The 16,941-nt window shown below is 43.5% G+C and overlaps 1 protein-coding gene across 1 annotated transcript; it reads left to right on the forward strand.

Moving 5' to 3' along the window:
• Positions 1 to 1,000: 1,000 nt before the first annotated feature.
• On the forward strand, positions 1,001 to 8,637 carry Znf101 (zinc finger protein 101). The gene is given in 4 exon segments (XM_036166357.1): positions 1,001 to 1,268; positions 5,996 to 6,122; positions 6,332 to 6,392; positions 7,035 to 8,637. Coding segments are annotated over 4 exon segments (1,479 nt in total). The 5' UTR covers positions 1,001 to 1,265; the 3' UTR covers positions 8,323 to 8,637.
• The last annotated feature ends 8,304 nt before the right edge of the window (positions 8,638 to 16,941 follow it).

A 16,941-nucleotide genomic window follows, 5' to 3' on the forward strand; every position in this document is an offset into this window, starting at 1 on the left:
GCTGGGTTAAACCCTTACATAAGTTGCTTTGATCATGTTTTGTTATAGCCATAGAAAAGTAACTGACAAACAGTAAGCACTCCAAACCACTGAACCATCTCTCCAGCCCCCATTTTTTATCATCTTTAGTTATGTGTAGATGTATGTGTCTTCATGTGTGAATGTTCATGTGTGTATTGGCTAGTTTTATGTCAACTTGACACAAGCTAGAGTTACCAGAGAGGAAGGAACCTCAATTGAGAAAATGTCCCATGAGATTGGGCAAGTCTGTGGGCCATTTTCTTTTTTGTTTTTAGAGACAGTGTTTCAGATGTGTAGTCCTGGCTGTCCTGTAACTCGATCTGTAGACCAGGCTGGCCCAGAACTCAGAGATCTGCCCGCCTCTGCCTTCTGGGTGCTGGGATTAAGGACATGTACCACAACCACCTGGTTGCATTTTCTTAATTAGTGACTCATAGGGGAGAGTCCAGCCCATTGTGGGTGGGGCCACCCCTGGCCTAGTGGTTCTGAGTCCTATAATAAAGCAGGCTGAGCAAGCCATGAGTAGCCAGTAAGCAACACCTTCCACGGCATCAGTTCCTGCCTCCAGGTTCCTGTCCTGTGAGTGGCTTCCCTCAATGGATTGTGATTCTGGATATGGAAACCAAACAAACCCTTTCCTCTCCTGTAGCGATGGTCATAGTACCTAACTAGGACAGCATGGATTGCAGGCCAAAGACGTTGGGAACAGTAGTAGTTGCCGACAGTTGGGAGCCACCTGATGTGGATTCTGGAAACTGTGCTCTCAACCTGAGCTCTTTCTCCAGCTACCTCCCAATACCGATTGGAACCAGGTCTGATTACCCTTCTAGGTCTGAGGCACGAGGGCAATTATATTGGACACTGTGTTGGTAACTAGATGGTGTAACAAGAACCATCTAATGCCAGTTAGAGCCTGCTGAGCTCACCAAGGACTAGAACAAGTTCTGCTTAAACGTATTATCAACCCTGAACAGGACCATGTCTGTGCTGGAAAGGCAGTCCAGGGCAGGAACTGTGCCAGTTTATCACTTCAGCTCCTGCTGTCACTCAGGAGTCGCTGGGCGGCTCTAGCCAATCAGGGCCTCCAGGCTCACACTGTTCAACGAAAAAGCGTCGTGGGGCCGCGGGAGGCGGGCTCTGCCTGGCTGCCATGCTGTGGACTGAGCTCCGGGGCTGAGGGAGGCCTTGTGGGTGCGTGTGCCGCGAGCTGTGAGGAGAGTGCAGGCAAAGTTGGACGCCGTGACATGGTGAGCGCGGGGCTGCTGTCCCCAGACGGGGAGGAGCAGCAGCTATGGTGGCTCCTCGAGACCCCGGGCTGCGGAACTCCGGCCCTTCCTGGCTGCCGGTCTACAGCTCCGCCCCTCGGCCGCGTCTGCGCAGAACGCTGGGCGCCGCAGGGAGGCTCCGCCCTCCATGCAGTGACGTGGTCACTCACATCCGTGGTTTGGGTGCTGAACCTAGAGGCTGGTTGCTGACCTCTATGTCTCTATTTATCTTCACATTTAGGTGGAGAGTCCACTTTGAGTTAATTTTGTGGAAGTTGTAAACTCTAATTTTTTGCTATGGATGCCCAGGTTGTCGGATAATATTTGAGAATACCATAATCTCCCCATTGAGTTTCATTTGCTCTTTCGTTTTTTGCTTTTTGCTTTTTTCCTTTTTGTACTCTTATAGATAGATTTGTTTCCAAATATTCGTACACTACCACGATTTTTTTGTGTGACGATAAAGTCAGTGTTATTTTGTGTACTGTTTCTTCAGAATTGTGTTGTACATTGAGTTTTTCCCTTTACATATAACCTTTAGAATAGCTTTCACACAGGTGTTCCGCTGTTACACAAGATGTTAGGATTCTTGATGGGATGTGTTGAATTTATAGCTTAAATTGAAGAAAGCGACATTTTTTTAAAATAAATTTTTTTATGTGCGTGGTTGTTTTTTGCCTGCATGTATGTCTGTGAACCGTTGGAGGCTAGAAGAGGGCATTAGGTCACCCTGTGACTGGTATTACAGATGATTGTTAGTCATCAGGTGGGTACTGGCAATCGAACCCATGTCCTCAGGGAGAGCAACAGTGCTCTTAACTCCTGAGCTTACTCTCTTGCTCCTGGAAAGCAAAATCTTGATGTTTTCTTCTGCTTACCAAGACCATTGCATTTTTACTTACTTGAAAAAAAATTTTTTTTGAGACTGGATCTCTCTATGGAGTCCTGGCTGGCCTGAAATTCACTCTGTAGACCAGCTGGCCTTGGCTTCACAGATCTGCCTGCCTCTGCCTCCCGAGTGCTGGTTTTAAAGAACTGTGCCACCATGCCTGGCTTGACTCTTTTTGAAAAAAAAATATTTTTGTTAAATTTACTATGTTTTTCTTTGTGTCTCCTTTGATCTGTGGTACTGTACATATAGTGTGAAATTGTTAACCATTCGATTGTTCATTGCTGTTATACTGGAAAATGATGGGCTTCATGTACTAATCGTGTATTCTAAAAGTTTGCTGTAGTATCTTATTCTTTGAGTTCATGTTGGTCTAAAATTTGATGTTTGGAAAGACATGTATTTTTAAAAATTTATTTTTGAGGGGTTGGGAATTTAGCTCAGTGGTAGAGTCCTGGGTTTGATCCTCAGCTCCACATTAAAAAAAAAAAGAAAAAAATTATTTTTGAGATTACAATACAATTACAACATTTCTTCCTTCCTTTGTCTCTCTCCAAACCTTCTCCAATATACCCCTCCCTGCTCTCCTTCAAATCCATGGCCTCTTATTTTATTAATTGTTATTGCATGCATACAGCATATATATTCTTATTGATAGTCTATCCAGTTCATATAATATTACTTGTGTGTATGTCTTCAGGGCTGACCATTTGGCACTGGACAACTGACTAGGTGCCTGGGGAAGGCACCTTTTGCTGCTAGCTTGCCTCAGTTACCTTAGTTCTTTGAGTGAGGTAGAGGCTTCATGGACTTTTCCCAATCGACTTTGGCATTGGTGTCTTTGTTCAGCTCATGTTTGGGTAGTCATGTTGGTGAGACTTTATGAGTGTAGCTCCTGATAGTAGAAGGAGACACAATCTCTTAACAAATTCCCTCTGCCTGTCTTTCCACCAAAGACTCTTATTTTTTCTATCTATTTAAATGTCTTTTGAGATAGGATTTCTCTGTGTCATCCTGGCTGGCCTGGAACTTGCTCTGTAAACTAGGCTGGCCTCGAACTCACAGAAATCCGCTTGCCTCTGCTTCCCAAGTGCTGGAATTAAAGGCATGCATCACCACCACCTGGTTTCTGTGAACCATTTTTAAGGCATTACAGCCTTCCAGAAGTTCACTAGCTTTCTGTGCATTTTTCCTTAGGAACTCCAGCTCCACGTAAGTCTTGCCTCGTTTTTTTTTTTTTTTTTTTTTGGTTTTTCGAGACAGGGTTTCTCAGTGTAGCTTTGCGCCTTTCCTGGAACTCACTTTGGAGACCAGGCTGGCCTCGAACTCACAGAGATCCGCCTGGCTCTGCCTCCGGAGTGCTGGGATTAATGGCTTGCGCCACCACTGCCCGGCCAACTCGGTTATCTTAAGTGATGGGGTAGACCCTGTTCTTCACTTTGCCCTTCTTTCATCTCCTCTATATGGCCTTACTACTTTACAGATCCACTTTACCCCCATCTCTGAGATCCTTCAGTGCTTTTCCTGCATCCTAGGTATTATGTCCCACTAAGGAGCTCAGCAAAGCCACTGAAGCTCCACAGCAGCCTCAGGGCTGTTCTGCATTAACTTCTTCTTAACTCTAAGTGAACTCAGCCCTGTCCCCCTGCTGAGCCAGGCACGTGTAGCCTCTCTTATTTTCATTTCTTTATCAATGTCCACTGTGTTTTCTCTTAACTGTCTGACTCTTCTCATGGGCTCCAAGGTTTGGGTCCCAGAAAGGGCTTTTTAGCTTCAACCTAACTTGCATATTATTTTCCTTATAACTTAGTAACTATAAGAGCCACCACATCCCTCCCATTGTCTGTCTTTTCTACTTTCTTTTCCAAATTAGAGGCTAATGTAGATGCTAGCAAACACATGTCCTTTCCAGGTCATAATTCCTCCTCCATGTGTTCACTCCGGCAGCCTCACACTTCTTCTTATACAATGCAGCAGCCAGGCACCTTCCTGGGCAGCTTGCTGGTAATCTCCTCTTACATGCTGCTCTGGAGGGTATTTGTTCTAGACTACCAGCTCTCCTTAGAGAGTCCGTGAGCATGCCAATCCCTACCACGTGGCAGAAGACCACCAGCCTGGGATTCCCCCACTGACGTTCCTTCAGGGGCTCCATCTTACTCAAAGTTCTCACTGCCTATCTCATGACACATGGGGAAGGACAGCTGTATCAGAGTCCCCTTCACCCTTAACCTGATGAGCCTCAGTTGCAGGCTTTGCTACGGAAATGAATGATAAATGGCACTGCTTACCACGGGAAAAGGTCGTGAGTCATGGCCACAACTACCTGGTAGCAGAGCTTTATTAGGAGGAAGAGGGGATGGGGAAGACAAAAAGAACCATGCAGAGAGAGGGAAAGATGGTAGGGAGAAGAGGGAACAGAAGGAGAGAGCAGAACAGAGAGCGAGGGTGGGGTCTGTATCCCCCCCCCCCCCCCCCCCCCCCGAACTGAGGACCGAACCCAGGGCAAGCACTCTACCACTGAGCCAAATCCCCGAGTCTGGTTTTTTAAGGCGCAGGTAGGCTTACAGAGCTACACCATGCAAGCGCAGATTACATGACCATGCTGCGCATACGTAATCACCAGCGCACACTGATGTCGTAAGAGCAAGACCCCTTGTTTAGCTCCTGAAGTGCGCATGTACGGTCATACATCTGGAGCGCAGCAGAATCCTAACAGCTTCCCATTGCCAAGACTGTGAAATCACTCCTCCCACACTTACTGTTCCTGTCATTTCCTTATTCTGCTGCGAGTGTATTGTGTGAGACTTTCCTACACGAAGGTCTGCTCACCAGATAGGGAACCAAGGACAATCCCAAGTAACAATTTCCCCAGTGTCCATTTTGGTGAACCAATGAATCTATTGGGTATACTTAGAAGCTTGTGGCTGAGGGGTCATGTGGAGGAGCAGGGATGACTAAAGGTCTGCAACAGTATGGAAAAGCCCATCCCAGTATAGGTGATGACTAGCACTCCGCATGACAGGCCACTCCAGGGACAATGGGCCTCCTCTCTGGCAGTTGTTTGCTACTTCTATAAATTTGGGGAGTGTTTTCCCAAAGGGGTGAATTTTACTCCCCAGATCCTCTAGAAGAACAGCTAGTGCTTTTAACCTCTGAGCCATCTCTCCAGCCTGGTTTCATCTTTTTAAAAATATATTTTATTTTATATTTTTGGTTTTTTGAGGCAAGGTTTCTTTGTATAGTCCTGGCTGTCCTGGAATTTGCTCTGTAGACCAGGTTGGCCACAAACTCACAGAAATCCACCTACCTCTGCCTTCTGAGTGCTGGGATTACAGGCGTGGTGGCCTTTACCTGTTCAACCATTGTGGCAGCACCTGTAAAGTAGTACCCCTAGAGAGGCTCATTAGATTCATTAACCACTATTTTCTTTCTGAAGGCTAATGGGAGTTTAGAAGGTTCCAGAGTATTTACATAAATCATTCATGTTGAATGGTTGGTTCTTTATATTTATGTGAATTCTATCAAAATAATAAATTCCCTCATGCATTGAAAATTTAAGCATCGTGAGGAGGAATTTCTAAGGACAAGCAGGCACTTGCATGCTAGTGTTAACACTGTTCCCGACATCACATGGGAGGACTCTGAGACAGGAAATAGTAATGCACCTTAGAAAGAGGATGGGACAGAGCTGCAGCACATCCTGTGCCCTGGACCCAGCAAAGAGAGGAATGCTTGTGTTACAACTTCCGTGTTGTGGAAGAGATGTGTGGATCCCAGAGTTGAATGACCCTATTGTCAATCAAGTATGTGCAATGTTTAGGCCTCAGTGAGCTTTGAGGACGTGGCTGTGCACTTCACCCAGGAAGAGTGGGCTTTGCTGGATCCTTCCCAGAAGAGTCTGTACAGAGATGTGATGCAGGAGACCTGCAGGAACCTCGCTGCGATAGGTAAGGCTATCTATCATCTTACTGTCACTTTGTAAATTAGTAGGGAGCAAGTGTCTCTTGGTATCTTTGCTCTTCTGGGATTTGCACTGCTGAAAGGAAAGAAAATGGTGGATAAATCAGACATCATTACTATGGACATTGAAGTTAAAAACTAATTTTTTTCAGTGATTTCTAATAATTTATCCTAAATTTTCTGGGACTATCTTTAGGAAGCAAATGGAAAGAGGAGAATGTTGAAGACTGTTATAAAATTCCTGGGAGAAATCTAAGGTAATTTGTATAAAAAATTGAAGCAAAAGTACTTGAAGGAATTTTAATGTCCCATGAATATTTAAGAAAACAAGCTGGGTGGTGGTGGCGCACGCCTTTAATCCCAGCACTCTGGAGGCAGAGCCAGGTGGATCTCGGTGAGTTCGAGGCCAGCCTAGGCTACAGAGTGAGTTCCAGAAAAGGTGCAAAGCTACACAGAGAAACCCTGTCTTGGAAAACAAACAAAAAACAAAAAACAAAAAACAAAAGACAAAAAAACAAAACAAAAAAAACCAAACAACAAAACAAAACAAAAAAACAAGAAAAAAAATTTAAGAACAAAAACAGCTTTAAGTTGTATCATCATTAGAAAAATTCTACCTAAATTATGGCACCTATATATGTGATGATTAGAGCGCTGATCAGTGTTTACAGAGGGTTTTCTCTTGGAAATGCTAGTAGGAACTTGCATCAGTGAATGCTACTGTTCTGGTCATAGCTCTGTGGAGCCACATTATAGAACCAGCAACTTATTTAGTTTCATACAATTCAGATATGTCAGAAAGTACACACTTTACCTGATTTTAGGAGCAGTGTATGACATAAAACTAATAAGTACTCAGTAGTAAAGCAACCCTCGCTAACATACTTGTCCTTTTTCAGAAGTTCCATGTTAGAGACCCCTCATGAGAATTCAGGAGATGGTCAGGACGAAGAAACCGTGATGTGGATAGCAAATCTCCATACAAGCATGGCAGTTTTTCCTGAACTAACACCATGTGAATCCAGTGTGTATGGAAAGATTTCCATGTGTCCTTCATCTTCTCGTAGGCATGCCACATCTCACTCTCATTATAAACCACATGAACATGAGGAATTTGGAGGCAATCAATATGACTTGAATTCTCTTACCAGCTTTCAAAGGTGTATGGGAGCTCATACTGGGAATGGGCCTTGTGAATGTGAGGTGTGTTTAAAAGCTTTCTGTTTTCCAAAGTCATTAGGAATACATCAAGAGGCTCACAGTGATAAAACACCCTATCAATACAAGGAATGTGGAAAGGTCTCTCTTTATACACACAGAGGAACACACATTATGGGAAAGCTTTATGAATGCAATATATGTGGTAAAGCTTTGAGTTCTTCTACTTCCCTTCAAAGACATGAAATAATTCACACCAAAAGACTCTATGAATGCACATATTGTGGTAAAGGCTTTAAATATCCCAAGTATCTTCGGTTACATGAAAGAATTCATACTGGAGAGAAACCCTATGAATGTAAACAATGTGGGAAAGCCTTTAGATTTCCTGGTGCCTTGCCACTACATGAAAAAATTCATACTGGAGAGAAACCCTATGAATGTAAACAATGTGGGAAAGCCTTTAGATTTCCTGGTTCCCTGCCATTACATGAAAAAATTCATACTGGAGAAAAGCCTTATGAATGTAAACAATGTGGGAAAGCTTTTAGGCGTCACTATCATCTTCAGTTACATGAAAAAATTCATACTGGAGAAAAACCCTATGAATGTAAACAATGTGGAAAAGCCTTCAGACGGCACAGTCATCTTCAGAGACATGAACGAACCCATGCTCGAGAGAAACCCTATGAGTGTAAATAACGTGCTAAAGCCTTTACACTTCACAGTTATCTTCTGTCACATAAAAGAATTCATAGTGGAGGAAACAAATGCTGTGCGTGTATACAGTGTTGGAAAGCCTTTAGGTTCCATGGGTTCTTGCAATTATATGAAATCAATCATATTAGATGCAAACCCTATGAAGTAAACACTGTGGTGAGGCCTTTAGAGAGTCACTTCAGCTTCATAAAAGAAGTGTATACTGGAGAAAGCTGTGTGACTGTGGACATTGTGCTGAGGCTCTTAGATGTTACACTTTGTAGTACAAAAAAAACTCATTCTGGAAGAAAGTCCTCTGAATGTAAATAGTATGGCTAAAAGGTCACATATCACAGTGTTCTTCAGACATGGGTTCTTCTGATGTAACCCATATGTGAGAAAAACCCTATAGATGTAATATATATATACATATATAAATTCTTTGTATGGAACAGATCTCTTCAGTTCTTTCATACTCAATAAAACCTCTAAGGATGTGAACAGTGTGGTAAAGGCATCATCTGTCACAGTTTCAGAGAAAGTGTTGTGTGGGGTGATGTAAAAAATATTTACTTACCTCAGATGGGAACCAAAAATGATTCTTCCAGAGCCCAACTTGTTGTTGTTGTTGGTTTTTTTTTTTTGTCGTTGTTTGTTTGTTTGTTTTGTTTTTTTTGAGACAGGGTTACTCTTTGTAGTTTTAGTGCCTGTCCTGTAGACCAGGCTGGCCTCAAACTCAGAGATCCTCCTGGCTCTGCCTCCTGAGTGCTGGGATTAAAGGTGTGTCCTACCACCGCCCGGCCCCAGAGCCTAACTTGATAAGCCAATGATTTTATTAGGTTTACTTATAGGACCACAGAGAACTCTCAAGCAGATACATCACCAAACCACCCATGCCAGCTTGAGTATTGAGTACAGTCCTGTAAACCTGCACAACTTGAAGGCCACTTGGCTGTTCAGAAGTCTCTTCTCTTGGCAGTTAACTGTTCCATAATCTTGGGGAAGTACTCGGAATGTTTTAAGCTTTAGCTTTCTGGGACTTACAAGTTAATTTGTTTACTTCCTGAATCCAATGCTTCCTCTGCCTTCCTAGGAGAATGTTTCAATTCAGAGGATATGGCTGGACAGCAATCCACCTCTTCCTGTGACTCTTAACTTATTATTAAAATTACTTTTTGAGCTTTGGAGGGGGTGGTATCGATGTCAGAAACTTGACTGGTGCTTATGAGTCTCTGAGGTGCACCATCATAGTAAAAGGACGTTTGCTCCCAGGCTGAACTGAGATAACAGTAGCAGTGGTCCATGTGCATAATCATGGGTGTTTATGAGGCACTTTCTCAGACACGTCACTTCTATCCATTCAAACAGTAGCAGTTACTTTGTGCAGTCTCCAGTCATAGGACTTTGTCCTGGCTTATGGAACCAGACATGAATTTCCTCCTGCAGAGCTTCCTTCATCCAATGGGAAAGCTTGTGGTTGTACCCATAGTAGCCATGCCATTTTTGCACCAGCAAGCAGTGCATGCCTGGCTTTTTGGCACCATAACACATAGGTTCTACAGCTGAGCAACACTGTTAGTGAAAATTCACTCTTTGCAACCTGCATATAACACTCGTCACTATGGAAGGTAGTCAGTATGGAGGAGACCAGCTCCCGCCTTCTCCAGGGTTCCTATGAGGAGGAGAGAGGGATAAGATAGACAGATACGGGTTGGGGGTTTAGCTCAGTGGTGGAGTGCTTGCCTAGCAAGCACAAGGCCCTGGGTTTGGTCCTCAGCTCTGGAAAAAAATAAAAAATAAAAAAGATAGACAGAAAGATAGTGAAGAGAAGAAAGACAGAAACACAGGATAGCTTCAGAAGGACCTGAGTCAAAACTCAATGGCCCCTTCTGCCTCTTCAAAAGGGCTTTTTATAACAATGCCAAGGGGCAGGGCGAAAGACCTCCCCCTTGCTAGATCAAAGCACACTGCATAGCCAAGTGTAGACCCTTCTAAACACCTAGTAACCACACCTGTGGTCAAATCATCCCCTTATGCAGTCCTGCTGGGTAAAGCAAGCTCAGATTCTCAGACCCTGAGTAAGTTCTCACTAGGAAACCTCTGTGGGTTTGTATAGTCCTGCTGCCAAAGTGCTTGTTATCTTCAGCATTAGGGTTTTATCCTCTATTTCTGGCATATAACCAAGAGCAATGGCAATATGGTTTGTGGGGACTCAGGATCCTCCTTGGCCTACAATTCATATTGAGGTGGCATACCCTTAACAGTGGGATAGTCACTTAACAACCTTATGGGCTTTGTGTCAGTAGGGTGTGTCCTGTACTTAAGCAGCTAAAAAACTGCTGTTTTACTGTCCCATTAAAAAAAATTAGCCAGGCACTGGTGGTGCATGCCTTTAATCCCAGCACTCGGGAGGCAGAGCCAGGCGGATCTCTGTGAGTTTGAGGCCAGCCTGGTCTACAGAGTGAGTTCCAGGAAAGGCTCCAAAGCAATCACAGAGAAACCCTGTCTCAGAAAACAAAAACAAAAACAAAAATTAGCCTTGTCCCAGTATCTTTTTTGCCATGGGCCACAGCAGAAATATGACGTAGAAATTCAGCTGTTTATGACAAACAAATACTTGGAAGAAGCTAAGGGCCTTCCAGAGGAATAAGCCAAATCTCAGGGAGTATCTGGTGTTACTCAGCTTTTAATATATCAGTTTCCTGCTATGAATTATTCTTGCACTCTCATAATTTCCCCAAGAATGAGGTGGATAAATCATTAGATACTTGAATAAAGGCTTGCAAGGTCGACTGCTTCTAGACCCTCAGCTTTTTCTTTCTTTCTTTCTTTCTCTCTCTTTTTTTTTTTTTTTCTTTTTTTGGTTTTTTCGAGATAGGGTTTCTCTGTAGCTTTGGAGGCTGTCCTAGAACTCACTTTGTAGACCAGGCTGGTCTTGAACTCACAGAGATCCACCACCTGCCTCTGCCTCCCCAGAGCTGGGATTACAGGCGTGCACCACCACTGCCCGGCTCCTCAGCTTTTTCTTTAGCATTTGAATTGGATGTCTGCCTTCTGCAATTTCCCTTTAGTAAGCATCCAAAGACAAGCATAATAGCCTACCAGACCACCTGTTAGTCGCCTGAGACCCCTGAATTAAGGTAAACACCCTTATGGAGACACCAATTGCCTTTAAGCATGAGTTAGGTGAATAGCTTTGCTTCCTATGCAAACCAAGCTCAGATGTCCCTTCCCCTCATAGCCCTAGAGCAATTTCTTAGAACAAAAAGGTTTTCTTCATACCAGGTGCTTCAAGCTATATGACAAGCCACCTAGCTATGGAGTAGTCCTCCCCCTGCCCTGCCAGAAACAGTGGCATAGAAAAGTAAGGCAGTTTTATTTTAGTGACTTATAGCTTCTTTCACCTAACTACCTGTAAGAATATAGGTGAGCATATTTATGATAGTCTCATAATGTTTCACCTAACCACTTACAAGAATATATTATGAGCACATAAATTCCTTTTCTGATTTATTCCAGCTCTTATCTGACTCTGCCTGCTTTCTGCCATCACTTCCTAGGATTAAAGGCTCTTGTTACCACACCTGGCTGTTTCCAGTGTGGCCTTGAACTCACAGAGATGCGGATGGATCTCTGCCTTAGGAATGCTAGGATTAAAGGTGTGTATGCCACCATTTTCTGGTTTCTGTCTATCTAGTGGCTGTTCTGTTCTCTGGCCTCAGATAAGTTTATTAGGGTGCACAATATTTTGGGGAACACAATATCACCACAGGGTTGCAAATGAAGTTGACCAGGATGGCTCTGGTGGGGACCTTGAAAGTCTTGTATTGAATTGTAAACATAAGAGTGTTGCTGTTTTTGGGAAATATAGACCGGTTCCCCGAGAGGACTGGGCAGAATTATGGTGGCAGAGGAATAAAGCTGATGGATGAAAGAGCTCTGTGTATTTAGATTCTTTTCCCATAAATCACTCACCCTGTTAGTAGCGTCTCTTCTGGGCCTCTGGCAAGGAGATTATTAGGGCTGGACTGTAATAATTTCCATTACCTTAAGGTAGGTGAAAGTACCATTGCATCTGGTTATCTTTAGTCCAGGTCTGTGCATCAGTGTTTGTGAAATGATTACCTCATTCACTGTCAGTTTTCTGTGGGCTCTTATCCCATTCCCTTATGGGATAAGTTGGCTTATGTATGTGTCCTCTCAGAGCCTCTATCTGCCAAGGCCTCTATCGGGAACAGGCCTCACATGTGTATCCTCACTCTCAGCTTTGTGACCTGGATATAGAGATGTCTGAAGAAAAAGCAATGTTTCTGCTTGCATGTGTTTGCTTATAGCTGCTGAGTGTGCCTATTGTGGCAGCTGCTGATGTTACTCTTCCAGTCCTCTGGTGACATCAGACGGCAGCTCCTTTGGCCTTTCAGTTTACTGAACAGCAACAATTCTAGGGATTTTTCAGGCCTTCACTGCCAAAATGTGATTGATTAATGGGCATCATCAAGCTTCATGGACTGAGCAGCTACTGGATTCTCAGGCTTTCCATTGTGTACATGGCCTTTGTTGGTCTACTCAGCCCCACTGTGTTAGCTCACTGAATTCTCTTTCATCACACACATATATTCTGTCCTGTCTATGGTATAGTTTGTAGTAAAGAAGGGTTGAGAAAAAAACCCAGTTGATGGCTGGCCATGTAACTTTTGGGGCATGTTTCTCTGTATCATGCACAAACCTCTGGGTTTAATTCCATGGACTACATATACTAGGCAGGAGAAATAAATGCCTTCAAGAAAAACACTTTTCTAAGTGCCTGCTATTTAAATCTCAAACAAATGAGAAGGTGTCTTCAGAACATTTTGCATATTTTCCTGTTTCATATAGGGATTTTTTCATTGAGTCTTACAATTTTGTTAAGAATGACACTTTCTACATTTTAGGTAGAGAAAGGAAGATAGATTTAATCTCAATGTGCCAATGATGATAAAAGAGGCAAAAACAAAATACCTGGAAGGTCACAGAATAGACTGATAACACCTGAGAAAAACAAAGGACCTTGACCTATTATATTTTTATGTGTATGTGTGTCTGTTCCTATGTGCACCATATGTGTGCAGTTGCCATTGTTATGACTATTCTTTTTTTCCCTTTGGTATTTTCGAGACAGGGTTTCTCTTTGTAGCTTTGCGCCTTTCCTGGAACTTGCTTTGGAGACCAGGTTGGCCTGGAACTCACAGAGATCCACCTGCCTCTGCCTCCCGAGTGCTGGGATTAAAGGTGTGTGCCACCACTGCCCGGCATTTTTGTTTGTTTGTTTGTTTTGTTTTTGTTTTTTGTTTTTTGAGACAAGGTTTCTCTGTAGTTTTGGAGCCTGTCCTGGACTAGCTCTCTAGACCAGGCTGGCCTCAAACTCATAGAGATCCACCTGCCTCTGCCTCCCGAGTGCTGGGATTACAGGCATGAGCCACCATCGCCCAGCATTTTGACTATTCTTGATTGTCAACTTCCTACACCTGAAGTTAACTAAACCTCCAAAATGGCTGTGCATACCTGTGAGGGATTTATTTATTTATTTATTTTAAAAAACTGGATTGTTTTTAGTGGGAAGATCCACTCTAATCTAGATCTTGAGGTGGGAAGACACATCTTTAATCCAGATCTTTTGAGCTTCGAAAACCCATCTCTAATCTGGCCCATGGCTTCTGCTGGAAGCCTATATAAGGACATGGAAGAAGAAAACTTTTTCTCTTTGCCTGCTTACCCCCACTTCCCTGGAAAGTCCACTCCTTCACTGGCATTAGAGCCTATTTCTTCTGGTTTCCAGCATCTACTGAAAAGCGTTGTGGGGTATTCACCAGAAAAAAAACTGCTCAGAGATGACTTTAAGACAATAGAAAGTCTTTGTTAGCTGGCAGGTGACTATACTGGGTGTTCAGAATCCCAGTGTAGCACTTAGCCTTACCAGGATGAGCTTTTAATTGCAAAAGCCATGTTGTGGGTTGACAGACTTCAGTTGACAAGAACAATTAGCCAGAAGCAGAACTGCAGAAGTGAAAAAACAAGGTTAGTCATTTAGAGACTTCCCAGAATTATGGGCTGTGATGGATTAGATCTTTGTTTTAGTTTTGGCAGGTGGTGCAGTTTATGTGCTGCAGTCTATGTGCTGAGTTTTACAGTCTGAATGGTATTTCCATTATGGAGTCAGTTGTACTAAGGTCTTAGGGCCTACTAAGATCTGGGTCCTTTTACAAAAACCAACTGAGACATCTGGCCTCATGGAGTGAATAACTACTGGATTCTTGGACCTTCCTTACATAGGCAGCCATTGTGGATTACCTGGATTAGCCTGTTAGTCATTCTAATTGTAGAGGGCTCCCAAACAGCTTGACCACATAGCTGCCATGACAGGCTTAGAGGCCCAGACACAGCATCTGTGACAGGTTTACTGGCAGGCAACACCCTAACCCAGGGAGAGCCATAAGCTGATCCCACTAGGGTGGGCCAACATCTAAGGCATCCCAAATATTCCAACCATTAGATAAGGTGGCTAGATGTCCCTGAGTCTAGCACTCATCTATTTTTGTTTTACAGATACCCCCTAAACAAATGTCAGCCAATCAGGGTCCTGAACCCTGGAAATCCCTTCACCCCAACTTCTGCTATGATAAAAACTCTACCCTGCCTGAGCTCAGGGCTCTCTGCTCTCTCCACTACATCGGACAAAAAGAGAGACCAAGCCCCAGAGCTTGAAAATAGAGGCTCTTTGCTTTTACATATGAGATGCAGTCCCATGGTGGTCTTGTGGGGGACCCCGAGATCTGAGCATAACACTAATAAATCCCATCTATATATTTACATATATCTGTATATATGAATTAATACACTATGTGTAAATGCTTTGTATATGTGTGTATGGCCATGTTCATGTCTGGTGTCTGTGAAGGTCAGAGGAAGGAGAAGGATCCCCTGGAACTAGAGTTATGGATGGTTGTAAGCCACCATGTGGGTGCTGGGAACCAAACCTTGGTCCCTTTGAAAGAGTAGCCACTCAGTGGTTCTTAACCAGTGAACCATTTCTCTAACTCTCTACTTCTCAACTTTTAATATCATAAATGATATAAATATTTGATGTTTCCTTATTGTTTTGGCTTGATCACTGGCCTCATCACAAGAGTGTGGTACTGACACTGTTATTGGGTTGCAGTCAGTTTGTACCTCTACAGCCCATTAGCTTTTGTTTTATGAAATGAATCCTAGTTTTCTCCTGAGAGATTGTTCTCTTTAATCACCAAAATATGGCTGTGTTTATCTCTTCTAGTGAATTAGAAGCCTTTCATCAAACATCAGCTTCTGCTTTTCCACATGTGTCTCAGTGCCCTTTAGCCCTTCCTCTGTCTGCTGAGGATTTATCAGTTATGCATATTGTTTCAGAGATTTTTTTTTGAGATAGGATCTTACTATGTGGTCCTGACTATCTGGAAATCATTGCTATGTAGATTGTAGAACTTAGAAATATGTCTGCCCTTGCCACCTGAATGCTGATATTAAATGTGTGTGACACTAAGCCTGGCATGTTTGGTTACTTATTAACATTTGCTTGTTTTGTTTTGTTGTTGTTGTTTTGCTATTGTTGCCTGCTAGCTTACTTTCCACCATGTGGTCTGTTAAGTGAAGAGTTATAGAATAAGAATAGAATAAGAAATTTCCAGTCTTTCACACATAAGATTTATTGTTCCAGGCAAGCCAAGGCTACTTAGTGAGATCTTGTCTAAAAACGAACAAAACCAAACCTAAAACCTGACCTGAAGCACACACACACACACACACACACACACACACACACAGCCCCCACTGCAGAACACAGGTTTGTGTGGTGTACAGAGAGAGCACTGTGTTCCCTGGTGAATCGTTTTATTTCATGTGAGTGTTTTGCCTACATGCATATATGTGCACCATATACATGCCTGGTCTCCAGGGAAGTCAAAGAGGATTCCAGATCCCCCGGGGCTAGAGTTACAGATTGTGAGCTACTATGTGGGTGCTGGGAATTGAATCCAGATGCTATGGAAGAGCAGCCGGTGCTCTTAACCATGGAGCTATCTCTCCAGCCACCTCCCCCACATACATGTTACTCATACACATAGGTTGTGGAGCTCAATTCCATTTCTCCTTCTCAGAATGGACTAGGTAGCATATGTTTAGCTGATTGTGTTATTTTAAATGGCACCAAGAACCTAACTGAGACATGAATGAACCCCCTGAAATTCCCATGGAGAAGAAAGCCCTTAGAGCCCCCCCAGGCCTTGTCATTAGTGGCCTACAGTGTAGACTGCGGAAGGAGGGAGTTAGATCAGCCACGCCCACCAGCTAGGCCATGTGTGACCCTCAGTGTAATGAGGTTGAGTGTGTGTGTGTGTGTGTGTGTGTGTGTGTGTGTGTGTACGCCTGCTGGTAAGCATTAGCCTATTGGGTGCCAGATATGAAAAAGCCTCAGCAAGAGGCTTGGGCAAGAGTCTGGTTGATCCACACTGGAAGCACTTTGAGTCAGTTTGATTTGATCCAGGCCCGCTCTCCTTAGATATGTACCTATTTAAGAATGTACTAATCTCGGCCAGGTGGTGGTGACACATGCCTTTAATCCCAGCACTCAGGAGGCAGAGGCAGGCGGATCTCTGTGAGTTCAAGGCCAGCCTGGTCTCCTCCAAAGCGAGTTCCAGGAAAGGCACAAAGCTACACAGAGAAACCCTGTCTTGAAAAACCAAAAAAAAAAAAAAAAAAAAAAAAAAAAGAATGAACTGTCTCCCATCTTCCTCACTATTCTAGTGTGGTTTAATCATTCCTGTGGTCTCATGGATACACACACACACACACACAGCCCCCACTGCAGAACACAGTTGTATAAGTGTAAGGCTCTTTCAAATACCTTCTGTTGTTCTGGGATAGTGGTCTGGAATTCGT

Source organism: Onychomys torridus, chromosome 17 (assembly GCF_903995425.1).
Source record: "Onychomys torridus chromosome 17, mOncTor1.1, whole genome shotgun sequence".
NCBI lineage: Eukaryota > Metazoa > Chordata > Mammalia > Rodentia > Cricetidae > Onychomys > Onychomys torridus.